The 18417-nt window shown below is 49.0% G+C and overlaps 1 protein-coding gene across 1 annotated transcript; it reads left to right on the plus strand.

The window, feature by feature from the left end:
- The first annotated feature begins 730 nt into the window (after positions 1-730).
- LOC135826626 (uncharacterized) lies at positions 731-17612 on the plus strand. The gene is made up of 9 exons (XM_065339228.1): positions 731-942; positions 1164-1339; positions 1916-4065; positions 4894-4970; positions 5652-5680; positions 10386-10585; positions 11279-11495; positions 12313-12633; positions 16631-17612. The coding sequence occupies exons 1-9, from the start codon at positions 731-733 to the stop codon at positions 16639-16641; spliced, it is 3393 nt and encodes a 1130-aa protein (XP_065195300.1). The 3' UTR covers positions 16642-17612.
- Positions 17613-18417: the final 805 nt, after the last annotated feature.

The raw sequence follows: 18417 nt of genomic DNA on the forward strand, positions 1-18417 counted from the left end.
ATCCATCGTGCTTTGGAGCCGAGACATCTGGCCAGCTGAGCTTAATGGGCCCCACCACCACACTCCATTATTTACCCAAATGTCTGGAGATGTGTGAATTTTGTAGAGAAGAAAAAGACCCGTTTCGTCCTTTGTGGACTCATCAGCGCAGCACAGAGAAAATGAGACCGAACCTGATAGCCATGAAATATAAATGTTCCCAAGCGAGATTTAATCTTGCAGGAGTGCTCCAACTTACAAGTCAGTACGTATAATATGTATAATGTCTTCTGTAAGTTGAGACTGCAACACAACCTCGTGAACGTGCGCACGATCCGAGAACAAGCGCGAGTTGTGTACAGTACCCTCCGGAAGTGTTCAGTCCAGTTGGATAACATGCGCACGTCTCCGGCGGAAACCCAACATTTTGCCTTGCCATGGTCTGCGTTTGGCGAGCGTACACCACTCACACGACTGCAGCCAAATTTCACATTTAACACTTTAGCAGAACTGACGCTAAGGGATGATTTCTCGAAAATTCTGTATCAGCACAAGACTACACTTTGTTTCACGAAAACGAATGTTGGTAGATGCCGGTGAAAATTCGCGCTGGTAAGCCACAGTGTTATCAAGGGGAGCTGCTGCTCAAGAAACCTCCTGGTGACCATACCGTTATCATGAGTCTGTAAAAGAGCTCAGGGAATTGCCATTTCACCGCTCCTTCACTGTGAGCTCCAGACTGCTTGCCAAGATGTCAAACGAAAAAGCACTGTCGGATTTGCGCGCTAAACTGGGCAAAAAGAATCTAGACAATGTCTACGTTAAGCTGCTTCAGGATGCCAGAGCGCCAAAGCTGGACGTACGAGACTTGTACGTTAACTTGACCATCGTGCAGCAGCGAGAAGTGAAGAAAGTTTCGAAAACTGCTAATAGTTCGCATAGTGAGGAGGCTCTCTTTCTCCGGTTAGGCAATGCAAAAGATCGTGACGAGCGTGTTGCATTGTCGGACATATTTGCATCAGCCAAGGAATCTAGGTGCTCGTCGTGTCCCGTCCATACCGTCGCTTTGGTAGGCCCAGCAGGAAGTGGTAAAACAATGGCGGTAACTAAGAAGCTACCGTTGCAGTGGATTGATGGAGAGACGCTGAAAACACCGTACTGGTCTTCATTATCACCGTGCGTAGCGTTCACGAGCGACTGCGTGGTGTGGCCAAGGATCGGGTAGCCTCCACACGCGCGCAGAGTCTGGAAGAGCTGCTCCGCAGTTCAGCACGAGAACTGGACGATGACGATATTGGAACAGTGATGGAGTTCCTTCGTCATAACGCTGACTGGGAGAAGGTCTTGTTTGTTATTGACGGTAAGAGCAAGTGCGGTATGAAAACACCTTTAGAGGGGCCATTTTCGTCAGGTGTAAATTGGTTTTGTGCTCAGATATCGCAAAGTTTTACTGTTTCTTGCCTTGATGCTGTAGTGGACAGTGAAAAATGCTATATCCTCGCGGTGCTGCAGGATACTTTGCCCCATATGTTTTTTAAAAGCTTAATGAATTTTTAGAATCCTGTACGTCGCTTAACTCAGCTTGAAAATGCTGGGTGAGACTTATTGACCTTCGCAGTGCTGCGTAAATTGGAGTGGGCACGAGTAAGACAAGGGGTAAATTATTAGTTTAACCCTTATGTTACTCGTGCCCACTCCTTTCTTGGAGATGTTTTTTATGACTGGAACCTTGAACGATAATTACCTCCCTGATGAAGACCCAAGGCCAACAACTTGAGTGTAATATCTATTGAAGTTGCAGTGTAAAGGTAAAGACCGTGGTGGTAATTATAAGACATGCATTTTTGAATGTGTTGTTACAGGACACGTGGTTGCTGCTCACGTGCATAATATCATTATTATTTGCCTCTTTCTCCAACTTTCTTTCTGCCTGTAGGCATAGATGAGGGCTGCATCATGGATAGCGTACTCTACAGGCTAATCACAAGAGACCTGGAGGACATCTCACCGCACTATCTACTATTACTCACGGCTAGGCCCTGTCCAACCATACACTGGCTGTGGGAGGTGGGCGACATCGATCCATACCTCTCGCTGCGCGGATTCGACCAGGTGTCGCGCGCGGACTTCTTCGAGCGCTACGGCTCTCTGCACTACGGTCCTGATTGGTCGTCTATGCGTCGCAATCTCACAGTGTTCCTGCGTAAGCTGGACTCATTGCACGTGGGACGCCTCACCTACATGTATCTTCCTTTTATGGCCACGTTGTGCGTACACGCCATGCCCAGAGCGGATCGGTCCAGCTTGCCACACTGCGCCACGCAGCTACTCCAGCTGCTCGTCATGGCGTTGCTGAAACGTGATCTACGCAGTGGTCCGGGTCGCTCGCGACAGTTCTCCCAGTTCGCTCACCTACGCGGTCCACAGCAGGAAGCAATGCAAGAGATGGCTGCATTCGCCTACAGGATGACCGCTGAGAGAGCAATGGTGGTGGAAGATGATGGTGACGACTCGCCATGGAGCGGCCTCGCTGCTGATGTCAGCGAAGAGTTTGAGTCACTGATCTCCTGCCTAACCCTGACATTTGACGAGACGGGCACAGAACAATCACTGACGATGCGGCAGTTCGTTCATCTCACCATTCAAGAACTGCTCTGTGCCTATCATATCGTCCGGCAACTCCAGGAAGAAGACGGCACCACTTCCTTTTGCGAGTGTTTCTCGGCGGTTGTCCGTGCTACGAACTTCGGCGAACAGTTCACACACCTTCTAGTCTATGTGTCTGGCCTGGCACCGCCCGGTCAGCATGCACTAGTCTTGCACACGATCATGACGCTCATATATCGTGAGGATCAGGAACTGCCATCGGTCTTGACACGCAGCAAGCGCACATTGATGCTTTTCAAGATGCTAAGCGAGGCATACCAAGCTACAACAGGCCTGCGACAGGAACACGCTGTGGACATCAAGGAAATGTCATGCTCATCATGGGCAGCCATTGCCACGGCCATTGCCATGTTTGCCTCAAACTGGGTACAAATACCCATGGAGCGTAACTATCAGGAGTCGGACGCTTCCGACGCCATCGTCGCAATTCGTCTGGCCCCTGATCAGTTCACTGGCGTACGTCATATCTTCGCAGGTAGATGTCACTCCGTAACCAGTACCGAGGTATACGATACCCTGTTGCAGTGCCAACGAAATTGCAGCACGCTAACTCTTCGCCTGACGAAAGAGGACGATGATCGTGATGGCCTTCGTACCCTTTCTAGTCTCGTGGCTGGATCGAGATTACTACGTGAGGTAGACATGAAGAGTGACAATCTTCACGCCTTCCGCATGGAATCTCTGGAACGCGTCGCTGCAGCATTCGAATCAACTGAATCGCTGCGCACAATTCGTTTCCAATATGCGCTGCTGGAGGATACCACGCTTCATCGCATCATGACAGCGATCTCGTCGAGCAACAAGCTCCAGAAGTTGTCGATCGGAATTATTAGTGAAAAGCTGTGGTCAACAATGTGCAGTCTAATCAAGGCATGCTCATCTATTACCCATCTGCACGTCGAGATCCTGTGGCGATCGTCGATAAACGTCAGCGCACATAGTCGCAGGCTATGCCAAGCGCTTGAGTGCAACACGTCTCTCAAAGAATTCGCCATTCTGGGCTCTGATCAAAGGAGATCGAAGGACACGAGGCCACTAGCAAATGACCTGGTCTCCGTCTTTGCAGCTCATCCGACGATAGAACTCTTCTGCTTGGGATGCCGCTTCCTCAACTTGCGCAACGATTCCCTCGTGGAGGCCATGGACAGACTAATCACAAGGCTGGCATCACAGGAGAAATTCGGCAAGCGCCCTTTTAAGACACTCGTGATAATTCGCAGCGGGAACATCGCAGACGAAGGAATCCGCCGCTGTCTGGAGCTAGTGCAAGCTTCCCCGGGTGTGACACTTCAGGTTGATTCCATGTACGACGGAGGGATATCAGACGAACTGCCCAGCCTGCGTGACAACTTTCCTTTCTTCCTATCAATCAGCAGCATTTGGTGGCGTAAAGATTCTCATCATCCACGATATTCATCGGTATGTACCTCTGTAGTATAGGGCTTCCAAATGCATGATCGATTGAGTTCTTGCAGGGTGTTTGTTGTTGTTGTGTTGTTGTGTTTATTTTAATTCGCAAACCAAACGGGCAGATCTGCCCAATGAAAAGGTGGCGAATGCAGATAGAAAGCAGTAATAAATGAAATTGGGGACTGATGTAATTAGGATAGAGGTGGAGAAAAACTAAGCCAGCTGATCATCAAACAGGACGTTTGGTACTCTAGGTGCTAAGGCCAGTAAGTGTGTGCGGGATCATGCTGGCGCGGAACTGGCGGAGCGTGGAGATGGCACGTATATCGCTGGGTAATGTGTTCCACAGCTGGGCGCCCCGGAACGCGAAGCAACCCTTGCCGCTAATAAACTAATACAATACGAATGAAGTTAACGATGACGTAAATATGGTTGTCATGGGCACATTAATTTTATGATTACGTTGACATCACCAAACAAGCTTGGCTAGTCTTCGCTTAGACATGTCGTGTGTTTTAGGACAGTTTTGGATATTTTCTGTGTTGCCATTTTCTGCAGTTGCATGCCTATAAGCACCTCACTGACCCCGATCGTTCCTCATTCTTCATCCATTTGGCCTGAGCGAGGACTAGCACATGTATTGGGCGTGTTGATTTCAACCAGGGCTGAATCAATGGGTGCAAGTTAAATCAAATTTCAACGAAGATGCTTTCGATGCTGTTTTTGTTATCATCTGCTGCATAAATGACGTTCATGGCAAGATCACTGCAGAAATGCTAAACTCGTGCCATGCCCTTGCTCTGTTGATCTTGTCTTTCGTACATTGTCCTTTTGCAGAAAGGTCTGGACGAACTCGCAACCATGCTCGAACCCGAGAGAACACAGAAGGAACACGACGCATCCAATGAAGCCAAGTACGTTATACGCCTCTTTGCTTATCATGCAGTGCTGCATCTGCAAAAGCTCGTCAATGTGTGATATCACCTAGCCGAGCATGTGCATGGACTATCAATATTTTTCAAAGTTTATACAAAAGAGAAAGACCAAGGAACTACAAGTTACGCTATACTGTCCACTAACACCACCAGTTACTAAACAATCCTTGGTCTTTCTCTTTTTAGTACATGAAGAGACGAAGCTACTAACTTATTTTGCGCCTCGGAAATGTGCTGGGTATAGGTATTAGGTGGTTGTTGAATGTCACCGTACGCAGTGCTCTGTCCGACTGGTGCCTGTATCTGTCGCCATTTTGACTGTAAATGACCTAATAGTAGTGATGGTCAGCTATACATAACCCTTAGCCATGCGTTCCTCGCCTCTCTGCTTTTATTGCTACACTTACATTGCACCCAGAAACATTACCATCCCAGGTCAGTTCCTGTAGTTCGTGATCAGCCTCTTTTACGGGCAAAATAAACACAATGAATATTTTTTTCCCAAGTGTTCCAAAAACTTCAACTCAAAGTTCTAGAAAGAAAAAAGAAGCCCCTGTAGTTCGTTGCTAATCGCGTGCGGCAATGTAAAAGTAAAAATTTATTATAAACCCGGCTCTGATTTCTTTGTTTGTTCTTAATGGTATGTGACATACTACCCAGCGAGAAGACAACAGCTGAGCACCAGGAAGGTGAGAATAGTACATATAGTAGCTTATGGTTTAACGTACAATAAACGGTTCTTTTCTTTACCATGGTATAGCGCCGGAAATGAACATGCCAGATGTGATGTAAATATTGGCATCCACTTTGCATCAACTACTTCGCAGTAGATAGCTCTGGGTGAGGGATATACATTGGGATTATGTGTACATGTTTGCATGGATTTGAAGGCAACAAAAATTATTTCGTTTCCCCTCTCCAGACTTCACGCTGTAAATGTATTCCATCAGCGTGACTCGCACTTAGCTTTAATTTAAATGACGGCTTTGAGCAGCAAAGCCAAGTTAGCCCACGCATGCACGTGTTTTGTCACGGTTCGTCACGCGGCACATGAATAAAAAATATTTTTTCCGAAAATGGTGGATGAAAAAATAAATCTTGCGTGGCCGCTTTGCCCTGCCTCGTGTCAGCAAAGCAACTTCCTTGTCAACAATTTCTGTCATCCAGTTAGCCAAAGTGACTCAAGGTTGTGTTTTCTCCGTTTTCTCCTTTGTCTCTCCGCCAAGCTGTACAAGAGTATTAGTTGTGCTAGTCTGCGTAGACAAGCGCTGACTCGTGTGAGCTGGAAGCGCTTGAAAATTCACAACTTCAAACAGCGATCGATCGCGCTTGGTTGAAATATTTATTTGTTGCTTGGGCAGATAGAGTAGCTCATGGTCGCAGTAGTGAATTTCCTGGAGTTCATGAGGCCAAGCAAGAACTACTCGAAGCAGAGGACCAGTTATTTAGGCCTCGACATGGCGAGTGGCGTTGACGCCAACTCAGAAATGGCTGTGATTACCTGTCAAAAATCTAGCCAAAGAAGTAGACAAGGAGCAGAGGCATTTACATAGACACCGTACGATGGTGGTTTGCAACATGCTACTACTGCTGGAGCGACGTTGAGTGCAGGGACGATCGTTGATCATCTACGTATCAGGTGTGGTTGTCAAACGCTTGTGGCCTTTGATGTGGATATGAAGATTTTATGCCCACTGTGCGTTCGTTATGCACCACATCTGCTGTGCACGTGGCATTACCCTATCTCAGGGAGAAATCATCAACCCAGTCATTCTGGGTAAAACTATTCCTGATAGCTGTGCAGGCCAGCACAAGAACCAGTACGCTGCACTTAACAAGGTGCTTATGTTCGTGTGCTTGATGGTCAATGGAATGAGTTCAACTGAAAGCAACGGTTCCGCAGGTCTTCAACAACCTCAGCAAGGTGGTCGGCCCAGCAACAGTGGTGACGGTACTTGGCATAGAAGTCGACAGCGAGGACCAGGTGATGCGGCTACCTGACAAGAAGTTATTTGCCTTTCTAGCGGCTTTGAGTGAGTAGTCCACGCGCACTAGCTACACAACACGGGAACTGCTGTCGCTGATCGGAACCTTGTTCTTGCCGCAAAGGTGGTTCCTCCTGGCAGGACCTTCATCCGTCAACTCCTGTATTTTAGCTGGACAACTCTCTCAGTCTCTTCAGTCAGTAGTCAACATCAACACAAAAGCTCACTTGGACATCGAATGGTCGCGCTCCTTTGCCGCAAACTGGAATGGCCAATCCTTCTTCTACGATGTCGAGTTTTCAAAGTCCCCTGACCTTGAGCTATTCACGGATGCCTCTGATGTTGGCTTCTGCGGTTTCTATCAAGGACAATCGTTTTTGGGGCAACGGGCCGCTGAGATGCAGCATGAACCTATTGTGATTACTCGCTTCCGAGAACTGGCTTCCACAGCCAACCAGTGCCTGGTGCCAACTCCTCCGCTGAACTCGCCGCTCTGATTGCTGCCAGCAATGATCTCATGAGCGACTCAGATCTTTAAGCCCGGTATTTGCGCACACATAATCTGATGTACCCAGTTTCGGCTATGGCCGAGTTCCGGTCCCTGACCGCTACTGCCGGCAGCTCACTGCCAGTGTTTGTGTTCGTCGACGGCGGCTACTTCTCCCGAGTTTTCTCGACTAGGATCCTCAACTGCAACCGGGTGAGCTCCCATTCTGTGCGCATTGGCGGGGCCACACTCATAGCTCACCGGAGTACAAGTGTCTGTGAAGCAGCCATATGCTGTGCAGGCTGCTGGCGAAGTGCAGCATCCGATCACTATGTCAGGCGTGCAGCCGGTATACCCTCTGTGCAATGGCTAGCAGCAAAGACTGGAACAGCCCACGCCCATGTGGTGTTGAGAACAGAAGTGAGGTACATTTGTAGTGTTGTACAGTGTTGTGCCTTCCGCTTGTTGTGCAGTCCTTGTGCCGGTGTGGCTCTGTGGGTATCACTTAGGGGTTTGCCATGGTTACTTGCAGGAAGTTATGCTAATGAGCGATGCCGTGAGAAATGCTTGGTCGTAAACACTGGTTTTTGGGAGGGTCAAATGCATTTGCCTCTCAGTGTTGTGCTGTACTGTCTCAGTGTTGTGACACCTGTATGTTGTTGTGTGGTTGACCCGCCGGTTTGAGGCATGGGTGGTCAACTGTGTATGTTGTATCGGTGTGTTCCCGTTTGAAGTTGCCGGGCCACCATGTGGTTGACCCGCCGAAAATGGAGGCATGGGTGGTCAACTGTGTCTATTGTATCGGTGTGTTCCCGTTTGAAGTTGCCGGGCCGCCATGTGGTTGACCCGCCGATAATGGAGGCATGGGTGGTCAACTGTGTCTATTGTATCGGTGTGTTCCCGTTTGAAGTTGCCGGGCCACCATGTGGTTGACCCGCCGATAATGGAGGCATGGGTGGTCAACTGTGTATGTTGTATCGGTGTGTTCCCGTTTGAAGTTGCCGGGCCACCATGTGGTTGACCCGCCGAAAATGGAGGCATGGGTGGTCAACCGTGTATGTGTATCATTGAAGTTGCAATACGTACATTGCTGTGACTCGCCCGATTGCTGTTGCCGGGCACCTACGCATTTATTTGCCTACTTGTGAAGAGATATCTCTTCTGGTTTATTGCATAATTCTTGGCTCAATGTTATCCACGGTGTCGCTCGATGCAAAGTCTCGTAAATATTTATCAGACAAAATTGAAAAAAAAAAACTATGGCAAACCCCACTTCCTTGTATTCTATCTGCTTGGTGTACACGTGTCCACGTTTTGTGCGTTTGGCACGCACATGCGTGCGTGTGTATGTGAGAGCGTGTCTGGATAAATGTGCATATTGATGTTTTGGTTGTTTTAAGTTTTATTGTGTGTATGCGTGCATGCATGTGGGTTAAATGACGGCTTTGAGCAGCAAAGCCAAGTTAGCCCACGCATGCACGTGTTTTGTCACGGTTCGTCACGCGGCACATGAATAAAAAATATTTTTTCCGAAAATGGTGGATGAAAAAATAAATCTTGCGTGGCCGCTTTGCCCTGCCTCGTGTCAGCAAAGCAACTTCCTTGTCAACAATTTCTGTCATCCAGTTAGCCAAAGTGACTCAAGGTTGTGTTTTCTCCCCTCCCTCCCTCCCTTTAGACATGACACGTCGGTATCTTGTGCCACATGACGAGGCCCCAAGGAGGGTCAAATGCATTTGCCTCTCAGTGTTGTGCTGTACTGTCTCAGTGTTGTGACACCTGTATGTTGTTGTGTGGTTGACCCGCCGGTTTGAGGCATGGGTGGTCAACTGTGTATGTTGTATCGGTGTGTTCCCGTTTGAAGTTGCCGGGCCACCATGTGGTTGACCCGCCGAAAATGGAGGCATGGGTGGTCAACTGTGTCTATTGTATCGGTGTGTTCCCGTTTGAAGTTGCAGGGCCGCCATGTGGTTGACCCGCCGATAATGGAGGCATGGGTGGTCAACTGTGTCTATTGTATCGGTGTGTTCCCGTTTGAAGTTGCCGGGCCACCATGTGGTTGACCCGCCGATAATGGAGGCATGGGTGGTCAACTGTGTATGTTGTATCGGTGTGTTCCCGTTTGAAGTTGCCGGGCCACCATGTGGTTGACCCGCCGAAAATGGAGGCATGGGTGGTCAACCGTGTATGTGTATCATTGAAGTTGCAATACGTACATTGCTGTGACTCGCCCGATTGCTGTTGCCGGGCACCTACGCATTTATTTGCCTACTTGTGAAGAGATATCTCTTCTGGTTTATTGCATAATTCTTGGCTCAATGTTATCCACGGTGTCGCTCGATGCAAAGTCTCGTAAATATTTATCAGACAAAATTGAAAAAAAAAAACTATGGCAAACCCCACTTCCTTGTATTCTATCTGCTTGGTGTACACGTGTCCACGTTTTGTGCGTTTGGCACGCACATGCGTGCGTGTGTATGTGAGAGCGTGTCTGGATAAATGTGCATATTGATGTTTTGGTTGTTTTAAGTTTTATTGTGTGTATGCGTGCATGCATGTGGGTTAACGGTCTATTACCCGCGACAATTCCTCCAATTTACTGTACGATACTTTAGCTTTACTCTGTGTGAGTATATTACCTCGAGCCAGTCGAGGTAACAGCGGTCGAATCATAATCACAATTACCAAATTCACTAGTGGGGAGGAGTGGGGGATAAACACACGCCTACACGCTTGTTTACCGCCAGTTCGCGACTTGTATCTTAACCTCCACCCCCATATGATTCAATCATAAGTACAGCTCCAGGGATTCCTAATGAACTTCAGGTTAATTCTCCCCAGCTACCATGGCGAGGTAGTTACTATGGCGACGTAGAGACCATAGGGTACAAATGTTTACGTTCTCCTTGGCTGGTTCTACAGATGACCCCTGGCTACATCCCTACTATCTTGATCACTATCGCGATCGCATTCTCTGCATTGATCCGGAGTTACTGCGCCTCTCCACGCAATCGCAAGGTCTGCTGGACAATAGCCAGTATGTGGACCTTCGCACAGTGCAGTCGGCTGGTGCACTGGTGCACAATCAGAGATGCCTGGAGTACGCACGCACCTTCACGAAGGTAGTTTTTTTGGTTTTTTTTAGGAATGAACTCCTTGAGCCTCTTGTACGGGCAAAATAACACATTTGTGCAGCATCAACACATGAAACTAATCGGAAATAGTAATGATTATACAGCCTCAGCAGGATCACTGCAGGTTCACTGGATGCGTGCCTCAGCCACCACTAGCACTGCAGGGGACTCAGGCACGGCAGGAGCAAACACGAAGGTAGTCGATCCTACTGTATTTTTGTAGTAATTCCTCTTACAATGTCTATGCAAAATCAGTTTTACTTAATTAATAATGGTCCGAACCTACAGCCCATTCATTGGAAACTGGCACCCTCACTTTTTGGTGTCTCCCTCATATAGTTGTAGATATCGTGAAAACAACAGTACATCCTGCATTGTGTGACCCGTGCAATTACTCCTTGCCACATTTGAGGCCAGAAAAGTCCAAGAACGGGGAAATAGAAATTCAGCCAGGTTTTACAAAATTGGGACAGGTATGCCATGGCAAAATGAATGGAGAAGCAGATCCAAAACCCAGATTTTTAAGATTTAAAGTGGGTTTTTGATCCTCAATTCGGCCCAAATCCGACTTTCAAAAGCCAGCGGAACAGTTTCCGAAGAATGGACTGTAGCAGTGTGACTATAAGGAAAGAAAAATTATTTCTTCAAATACTCGTGTCCCGACTACCGTATGTTCTGTAGGTAGTCGATGGTGCTGGCGCAACTGACGGTCATGATGGCCCGGCGAGCGGCAGAATGGAGGCTCTGAGTGAGCCTGCTGAGTCGTTCCAGCGCCTACTCCGCGCACTGGAACACATGGGCTATAGAGCATTACGAGTGGAGATGGAAGAACGCATGTTCAAGTTGCACCCGGACACTGGTGTTCCAACGCTGCAGATGGATGACGTAAACAAACCGGGTAGGTTCAGAAAGGCCTGAAAATGACTTAGCTACATAACGCTAACTGAATGTGTAGAGACGTTTTCATTGGGTATCATGCTCCTCAACACTCGTCTAGTTGAGCGCTCTCACTAGGCTGCTCTCGTGCTGCTCTATCACGCATTACCCGCTACATTTCGTAGTTAGAGTACTCTGGCGCTAGAGCGACGAGCTACATTGTATCCTAAAATGTCTGTGGCGCCTCCTTTGCACCATGGCTAGTAGCTCCTTGCTTAGAGCTCGTAGTTGTACTGATCAGGCCTTTATGGCCGAAACAGCTTGCTGTCTACAGCATTGGGAGACATTTTCTGTGGAGGAGATCATTACGCATTCATGTACGCTCTGGCCTTACGTTCATTCAGATCGGACACTTAGTATAGTCTTGCTGGCTTTTTCAAAAAAACTGATTTTGGTCGAATTTAACCACACGTCGAGCTAACTAAAAAATGTGGGGTGTGAAATCTGTTTCGCCATGCATTTTGCCGTGGTATACCTGTCCAATGCTAGCATCCCTGTCCTGCGTTTGTTTTCATTGCTTTGCACGCAAAGCGATGATTATAATTATTGCCTGCACGTCTATCCGGGTACACTGACCACCTTCTTATACGCCAGTTACCCAAATGTGCAGTTTAAAAGACTTTTTCAAGAGCCAATAGATTACTGTAGTTGAGGTAGCCTGTAGCTCAGCCGAGTGACATGGCTTCGACTAATCCTGTGCAAATAGCTGAAATTGGCAATCACTAAGCTAACAATTTGAAACTTCTCGAACTATTGCTATTTCTGTGCTTATCGCTTAGTGGATCCGTGGCAGCATGAAGGCTTCGACATGCGTTTCCACGCCTGGATTCTGTCCCTGCCGTCTGGCACGCTCCGTGCCCACTCGCAAGCCCATGGAATCCTCACATTGTTCATGGTCGCCTCGCTCGTGTCCGTGGAGAGCAGGCGAGGATCGCTGGCTCACAACGACACCTACCTCATCTACATACGACCGAATGGCGTGCAGTCGTTCGTCAAGTTCTTGAACGTCATCCAGGGCAACCCTCTGTACAGGCTCCGAGTGAAGGAGATGAGCTGCTTCTTGCCAGTCGACTTACAAGAGCCATTCCTTGAGGAGTCAGGTAGGTATTCCACCGTGTGTGTGTTTGTATGTGTGTGTGTGTGCATGTGTGTGTGTGTATGTGTGTGTGTATGTGTGTGTATGTGTGTGTGTGTATGTGTGTGTATGTGTGTGTATGTGTGTGTGTGTGTGTGTGTGTGTGTGTGTGTGTGTGTGTGTGTGTGTGTGTGTGTGTTTTTTTTCTTCTTGGCTCTTGGAACGTACGCTTTCTGGTTGAGAGTGAGGGCCACATTCAGACGGCTGCCGCGAGTGGAATTGTTGCCGACGATAAATTTTTTTATCAAATTGTACAACATCTGGAACGCTTGGAGATGGACGCCGCTGCTCTTCAAGAGACCCACTGGTTTGGTCAGGAAAACTATCAAGTCCACGGAGCAATGGTCATTGCTTCGGGTCGGCCTGTGCCTGGGGAAGGAGCGTCCAGACGGCGAGGTGAGGGCGTTGCGTTTGTGCTGAGGGGAAATGCGCTTCGGGCCTGGCGCGAAGGGGGTTGTCAACTCGTCGCAGTATCCGCTCGGTTGTTGTCCATACGCTTGAAGTTTGATCTGGCGAGTGGAGAGGTTGAATGGATGTCGCTGGTTACAGCTTATGCGCCAACATTCAACAGTAAGCGCTGTGAAAAGGATGCGTTTTATGACTCTCTGCAAGGAGTACTCAACTCAATACCGTGCACAGATAAATTTGTTCTACTTGGAGATTTCAATGCCAGAGTGGGGTCTGGAGAGCCAGGTGATGATTGGAGCGCTGTGCGTGGCTCACATGGCTTGGGCTGCCTGAATTCGTCTGGAGAGGAGCTACTTCAGTTTCTGGCAATGCATCAATGCTGGATCGCGAACACCTGGTTCAGGAAAAAGCAGGAATTGAAAGGCACTTGGCAGCATCCCAGAACTAAACATGTCCATTGTATTGACTTCATCATCACAGCGCAAGGGAGCCGGCACTGGTGCACTAATGCTCAGGTTATTCGCTCGGCAGAATGTGGGAGCGACCATAGTCTTGTTGCCGCCAGGTTTAGGCTCGGCAGGGTCTTGTGGAAACCGGGGAAATCCACAAAGAGAGTACGATTTGCAGTGCATAATCTGCCCGCAGTGGTTTCGACAGATGCTGAGGGAAACCACCGGAGGAAGGTTGACGACTACCAGGAAAACATCAATGCCAAGATTGATGCAGTGGCGGACGCGGAAACGGTAGGCGAGAAATGGAATGCGATGCGGGACGTGGTGACGGCGGCAGCTGTGGACACTCTCGGTCATCAGAGGAGACGGCAGCCTGATTGGTTTACGGAAAGCCAGGACGGGCTGCGGCCACTGCTGGACGCGCGCAATGCATGCTATCGAACATGGATCACTAGTGTCCGGAATCAGGAAGAGTATTCGCGCTACCGTGTTGCGCGCACGAGGGCTCGCGCTGCCACCCGAGCTGCGAAGAATGATTGGTTTGCTGCCATGGCACAACGTACTGAGAAGGGGCGCTTTGACTCGGCGCGCATTTGGGCCGGTATCAAGACCATGCAGACGGCTCGGCGAGGGCTTGTGGGTGTAACTGCAGTCGCTGTGCGGGACGAGAACGGAAATGTCTGTAATTCACCGGCGGATCAGGGCCGCATATGGCACCGTCACTTCTCCAAGGTTTACAATGTTCCAACCTCGTATGAACCTGCGACTGTTGCCACCATTGAGCAACAGGAAGTGTGTGAAGACCTCGCCGATCCACCTACTCTGGAAGAGCTTAGGCAGGCTGTGCGCCGACTACGGAACGGAAAAGCAGCAGGAGGCTCTGGAATCTTACCGGAACTGCTGAAGGCTGGTGGGGATGGCCTCATGATGGCACTACTAGACCTTGTCCAGACAGTGTGGAATGCAGAGCGGGTGCCCCAGGAGTGGGTGGACTGCCAGCTTGTCCCGATACCAAAAAAAGGAAATCTATCCAGCTGTGACAATTGGAGGGGCATCGCTCTTCTGGAGGTGGTAGGAAAGGCTGTTGCTGGCCTCGTCCAGACAAGATTGCAGCGGCTCGCGGAAGACATCCTACCAGACACGCAGTGTGGATTCCGCAAAGGCAGATCTTGTGCGGACATGATCTTCGCGGTGAGACAAATATCTGAGAAACTATATGAACATCGCTGCTCTGGTTTCATGGTTTTTGTTGATCTACGGAAGGCCTATGATTCCGTCACCCGTAAGTGCATGTGGGAAATTCTCCGGAAGGCGGGCGTACCTGACAAGCTGGTTACCATTATCAGCTCATTTCATACCTCTATGTCTGCAAACCTGTCGATCCCGGGCATCGAGGCCGAGCCTATTGAGGTGCAAAATGGCCTTCGACAAGGTTGTTGTATGGCCCCAGTATTGTTCAATATATTCATGTGGGCAGTATTCCAGCTGTGGCAGCGTGAGGTTGCGGACATACCTGAGATTGGACTTCCCGTCTCCTCTAACTCTGGACCGTCTCTCCTTTTCAAACGCCAGAAGACTGACACAATCAACATCCATCGTGACTGTCAATTCGCAGACGATTCGGCACTTATTGCTACAACTCACCATGGTGCCACACTTGCGCTCAGCCGGTTCATGGACGTCGCAACTCGCTTCGGCCTCACCATCAACCTATCAAAAACCAAAGTAATGGCGGTCGGTTTCGGCATTTCTCCGGAGGATCGTCGTCCATTGGTGGTTGGCGGGGAAATTGTCGAGAATGTGCATAACTTTCGCTACCTAGGCTCCATCATCCATACTGGTGGCCGCACCGCAGTGGACACTCGGTCCCGAATAGCGTCAACATCTAGGGCATTCGGAGCATTGCGTCGATCTGTCTTTGATGATGGCGATCTTTCACTGGCAACGAAGCGAATGGTGTATGATGCATGTGTGGCTTCTCTTCTCCTTTACGGAGCGGAGTGTTGGGTACCACTGAAAAGCGAGCTTGCGGCGCTGTCCGCCTTCCATCTTCGCTGCATTTCCGCAATCTTAGCCCTCGGTAGAAGAGACACCTGGGACTTCCACATCAACAGGAAGACCATTCTGGAGGCCTGGAATCGTCGAGATCCAGTGGATATTACCACACGTGTTCTTCGCCGCCGTCTGGAGTGGCTAGGCCATCTAGCTAGGATGGACGGCGATAGAACTCCGCGCCAGCTCCTGTTTGGTGCGCTCCTTCCGCCGAGGCCGGCTTGCGGTCCTCGGAAACGGTGGCGAGACTCTGTCAGAGCTGACCTCTCCGCAGTGAACATCGACCACACGGAATGGTACGACCTCGCCCAGGAGCGTGGGAAATGGCGCAGTGCGTATTCCGCTCAACCAGTACCGCGATCGGCTCAGCGTGACACTTCTGTGCTCTGCGATGTTTGCCAGCGTACTTTCGCCCACCAGAAATACAAGAATCGCCACAAGTGCCTGGCCGAGAGGAGGAAGCCCATATCTGAGCAGTCCGGCAGCCGACTATGTAATGCGTGCGGGAGATGGTTCTTGAGTGCTGGCGAGCTAGCTTCGCATAAGTGTCTCTCCAACTCGGCTGCTGAAGTGGCGTCGGTCTCGGCTGTGGCATCGGCAGACTCGGTCCGGAAACAGCGGGTTGCCCTGCCCTGCTGCAGAGCGCATTGTCTCGGCTGCGGTCGCTGCTGCAAGTCATCCCGTGGTTTCGACCTGCATAGCTGTGCTAATTTCCTGTCCAGGAAGTAGAGCGGCGTTTCTGGGTCCAATGCTGAACTCAGTGCTGTCGACCCCTGCACAGGGGACACGTGACCATTTGATGGCAGTGTTACCAAGGACCAAAGGTGTGTGTGTGTGTGTGTGTGTGTGTGTGTGTGTGTGTGCATTGCTCTTACCAATTCTGATCCTGGTGCTCACTCAGTAACTGGGTACGCACTGCCAGCGTTTGCATATTCATCGCAGGAACTCTTAGAGTACAGTACAGCTAAACGACATCAGATCTTGTATATCTGAAGCATTGAAACACGTGAATTCAAATTGGTTGTGTTTGTCTTTTCCGTCATGATGCAGATAACGGATGAAACGCGTGGAGTGTGTTCCGACATAATTCATCTGAGACAGAAGACGAGCAGATGTTGCTACTGGTCCGCAGAACGCGATTCCGAGAGGTCGTGTGGTTTCAACGTGTTCACCAGCTGCGCTAATCTCTCAAGGCATGATGTTGCGGAAGCTGTGCCGATTCCGTGCACAATTATTTGATAACAGTTAGCAGGCAACAAGGTATCAGCACTGCAACGCACCACCTCCTCGATCACTGGGAACGAAATCCAGACGTCTGCTAGAATACCCAGAGAGCCTGATCTACATTGTACATAATAACTGCAGCTAATGCCCATCTATTTTCATGATATCTTCAGAGTTTGGCGGGCGCGTCATCTGTTATCACTTGGAACTTTATTCTGCCTAGAATACGAGTACTCAGTATCTTCGTGGCATGGCAGTGACAGAACAAGGCTATGAACTTGAAATTTGTTGATAAGGGTTTCACCATTCTTGTGTTTCCTGTTTTTTTTGTTTTTTTACTCTCTTCGGCCAGGATGGCCACTGCTGTATTCACTTCGTCCTCCTCTCCCTCGTGAGACACAGGAAAGTTGATACTAATATTGGGGTGTGAGTCCGCCTCTCCTGAAGAGACCCGCTTGATCCGTAGTAGTGTTTCTTTGCAGATGAGTAGGAACCGAGGCGTGCCAGTACGCCTATAACTGTAGTACCTCGGTCCCAAACCTGCTCTTTCAAAAAGAACAACATTTCTTGTTTATGTCGTTCAAAAAGAACAACATTTCTTGTTTATGTCGTTCAAAAAGAACAACATTTCTTGTTTATGTCGTTCAAATGTCTACAAAAGTGTCAATATTATATATATGGCGCGTCACACTTGAACGGTGGCTCAGCAGTACGAGACTGAAAGGGAGAAAGAAACATTTGAAGTTTGAACCTTCCAACACCTTTAGCTCACGATCGCATACAAAACACATCGTGGTAGATATTTTTTGACCGGACGAGACCAGACTCTAAAAGAGCTAGAAGTTGCTCCTGACAAGTCTTGTTTCGTTCCATTATGATGTTGGGAATTCATCAGAGGAGAATTGGAAACGTCTTCATACAGGGTGCCGAAGGTGAATTGTGTTAAGTTCATGGCGAAATAAATTGGGTATAATTATAATTACTTGAAGTAGTCTCTTCATGTTACTACTCCGAGTTTCAATGAGCATCTTAGACAATCGTCAGGATCATGGCAAACTGATGCATGTCAGAAGTTAGAGTTGCGGGCACCCACGGAAGAGGCGAGGCAGCGATGAGCAGCAACAGTGAAATTTAGATCGTATCTTCATAGCACCATCCGAAGCTGTGACTGCGATTTCTCAGTGGCTTGTACATACCGGCCTAATACTACAACGCTGAGAAGACCCAACCTCATGGCACATATTTCAATATACCAGATGTTTGATGTAGTAATGAAAAGCTCTTGGTCACTACCACCGCTAAGTGCCTTGGAATAATCATTGACATTGTCTTGGAGCGACACTGACGCACACTGCTATCTGGTGTTCACGTGGTGTTTGCTGCCCTGAATATGGAGCGCCTGTGTAAGCTTGTATCCTGGTGATGGTTTGGCCTTGAAAACAATATAAATGATGCTCTTCAGATTCCATCTGATGAGGGTTGAATTCCCCGAAACACTGTGTATCGAGCAAGGAGTGGTGCTTCCTTGCAGGTTTGCTGAGTCGAAGGTTCGATGGACTTCTGGTGTGCTCTGGATGGCAGGCGTGAGTCAGTCAAGTGTCAAGTCAAGTTGG

Source organism: Sycon ciliatum, chromosome 10, assembly GCF_964019385.1.
Source record: "Sycon ciliatum chromosome 10, ocSycCili1.1, whole genome shotgun sequence".
Classification (NCBI taxonomy): Eukaryota; Metazoa; Porifera; class Calcarea; order Leucosolenida; family Sycettidae; genus Sycon; species Sycon ciliatum.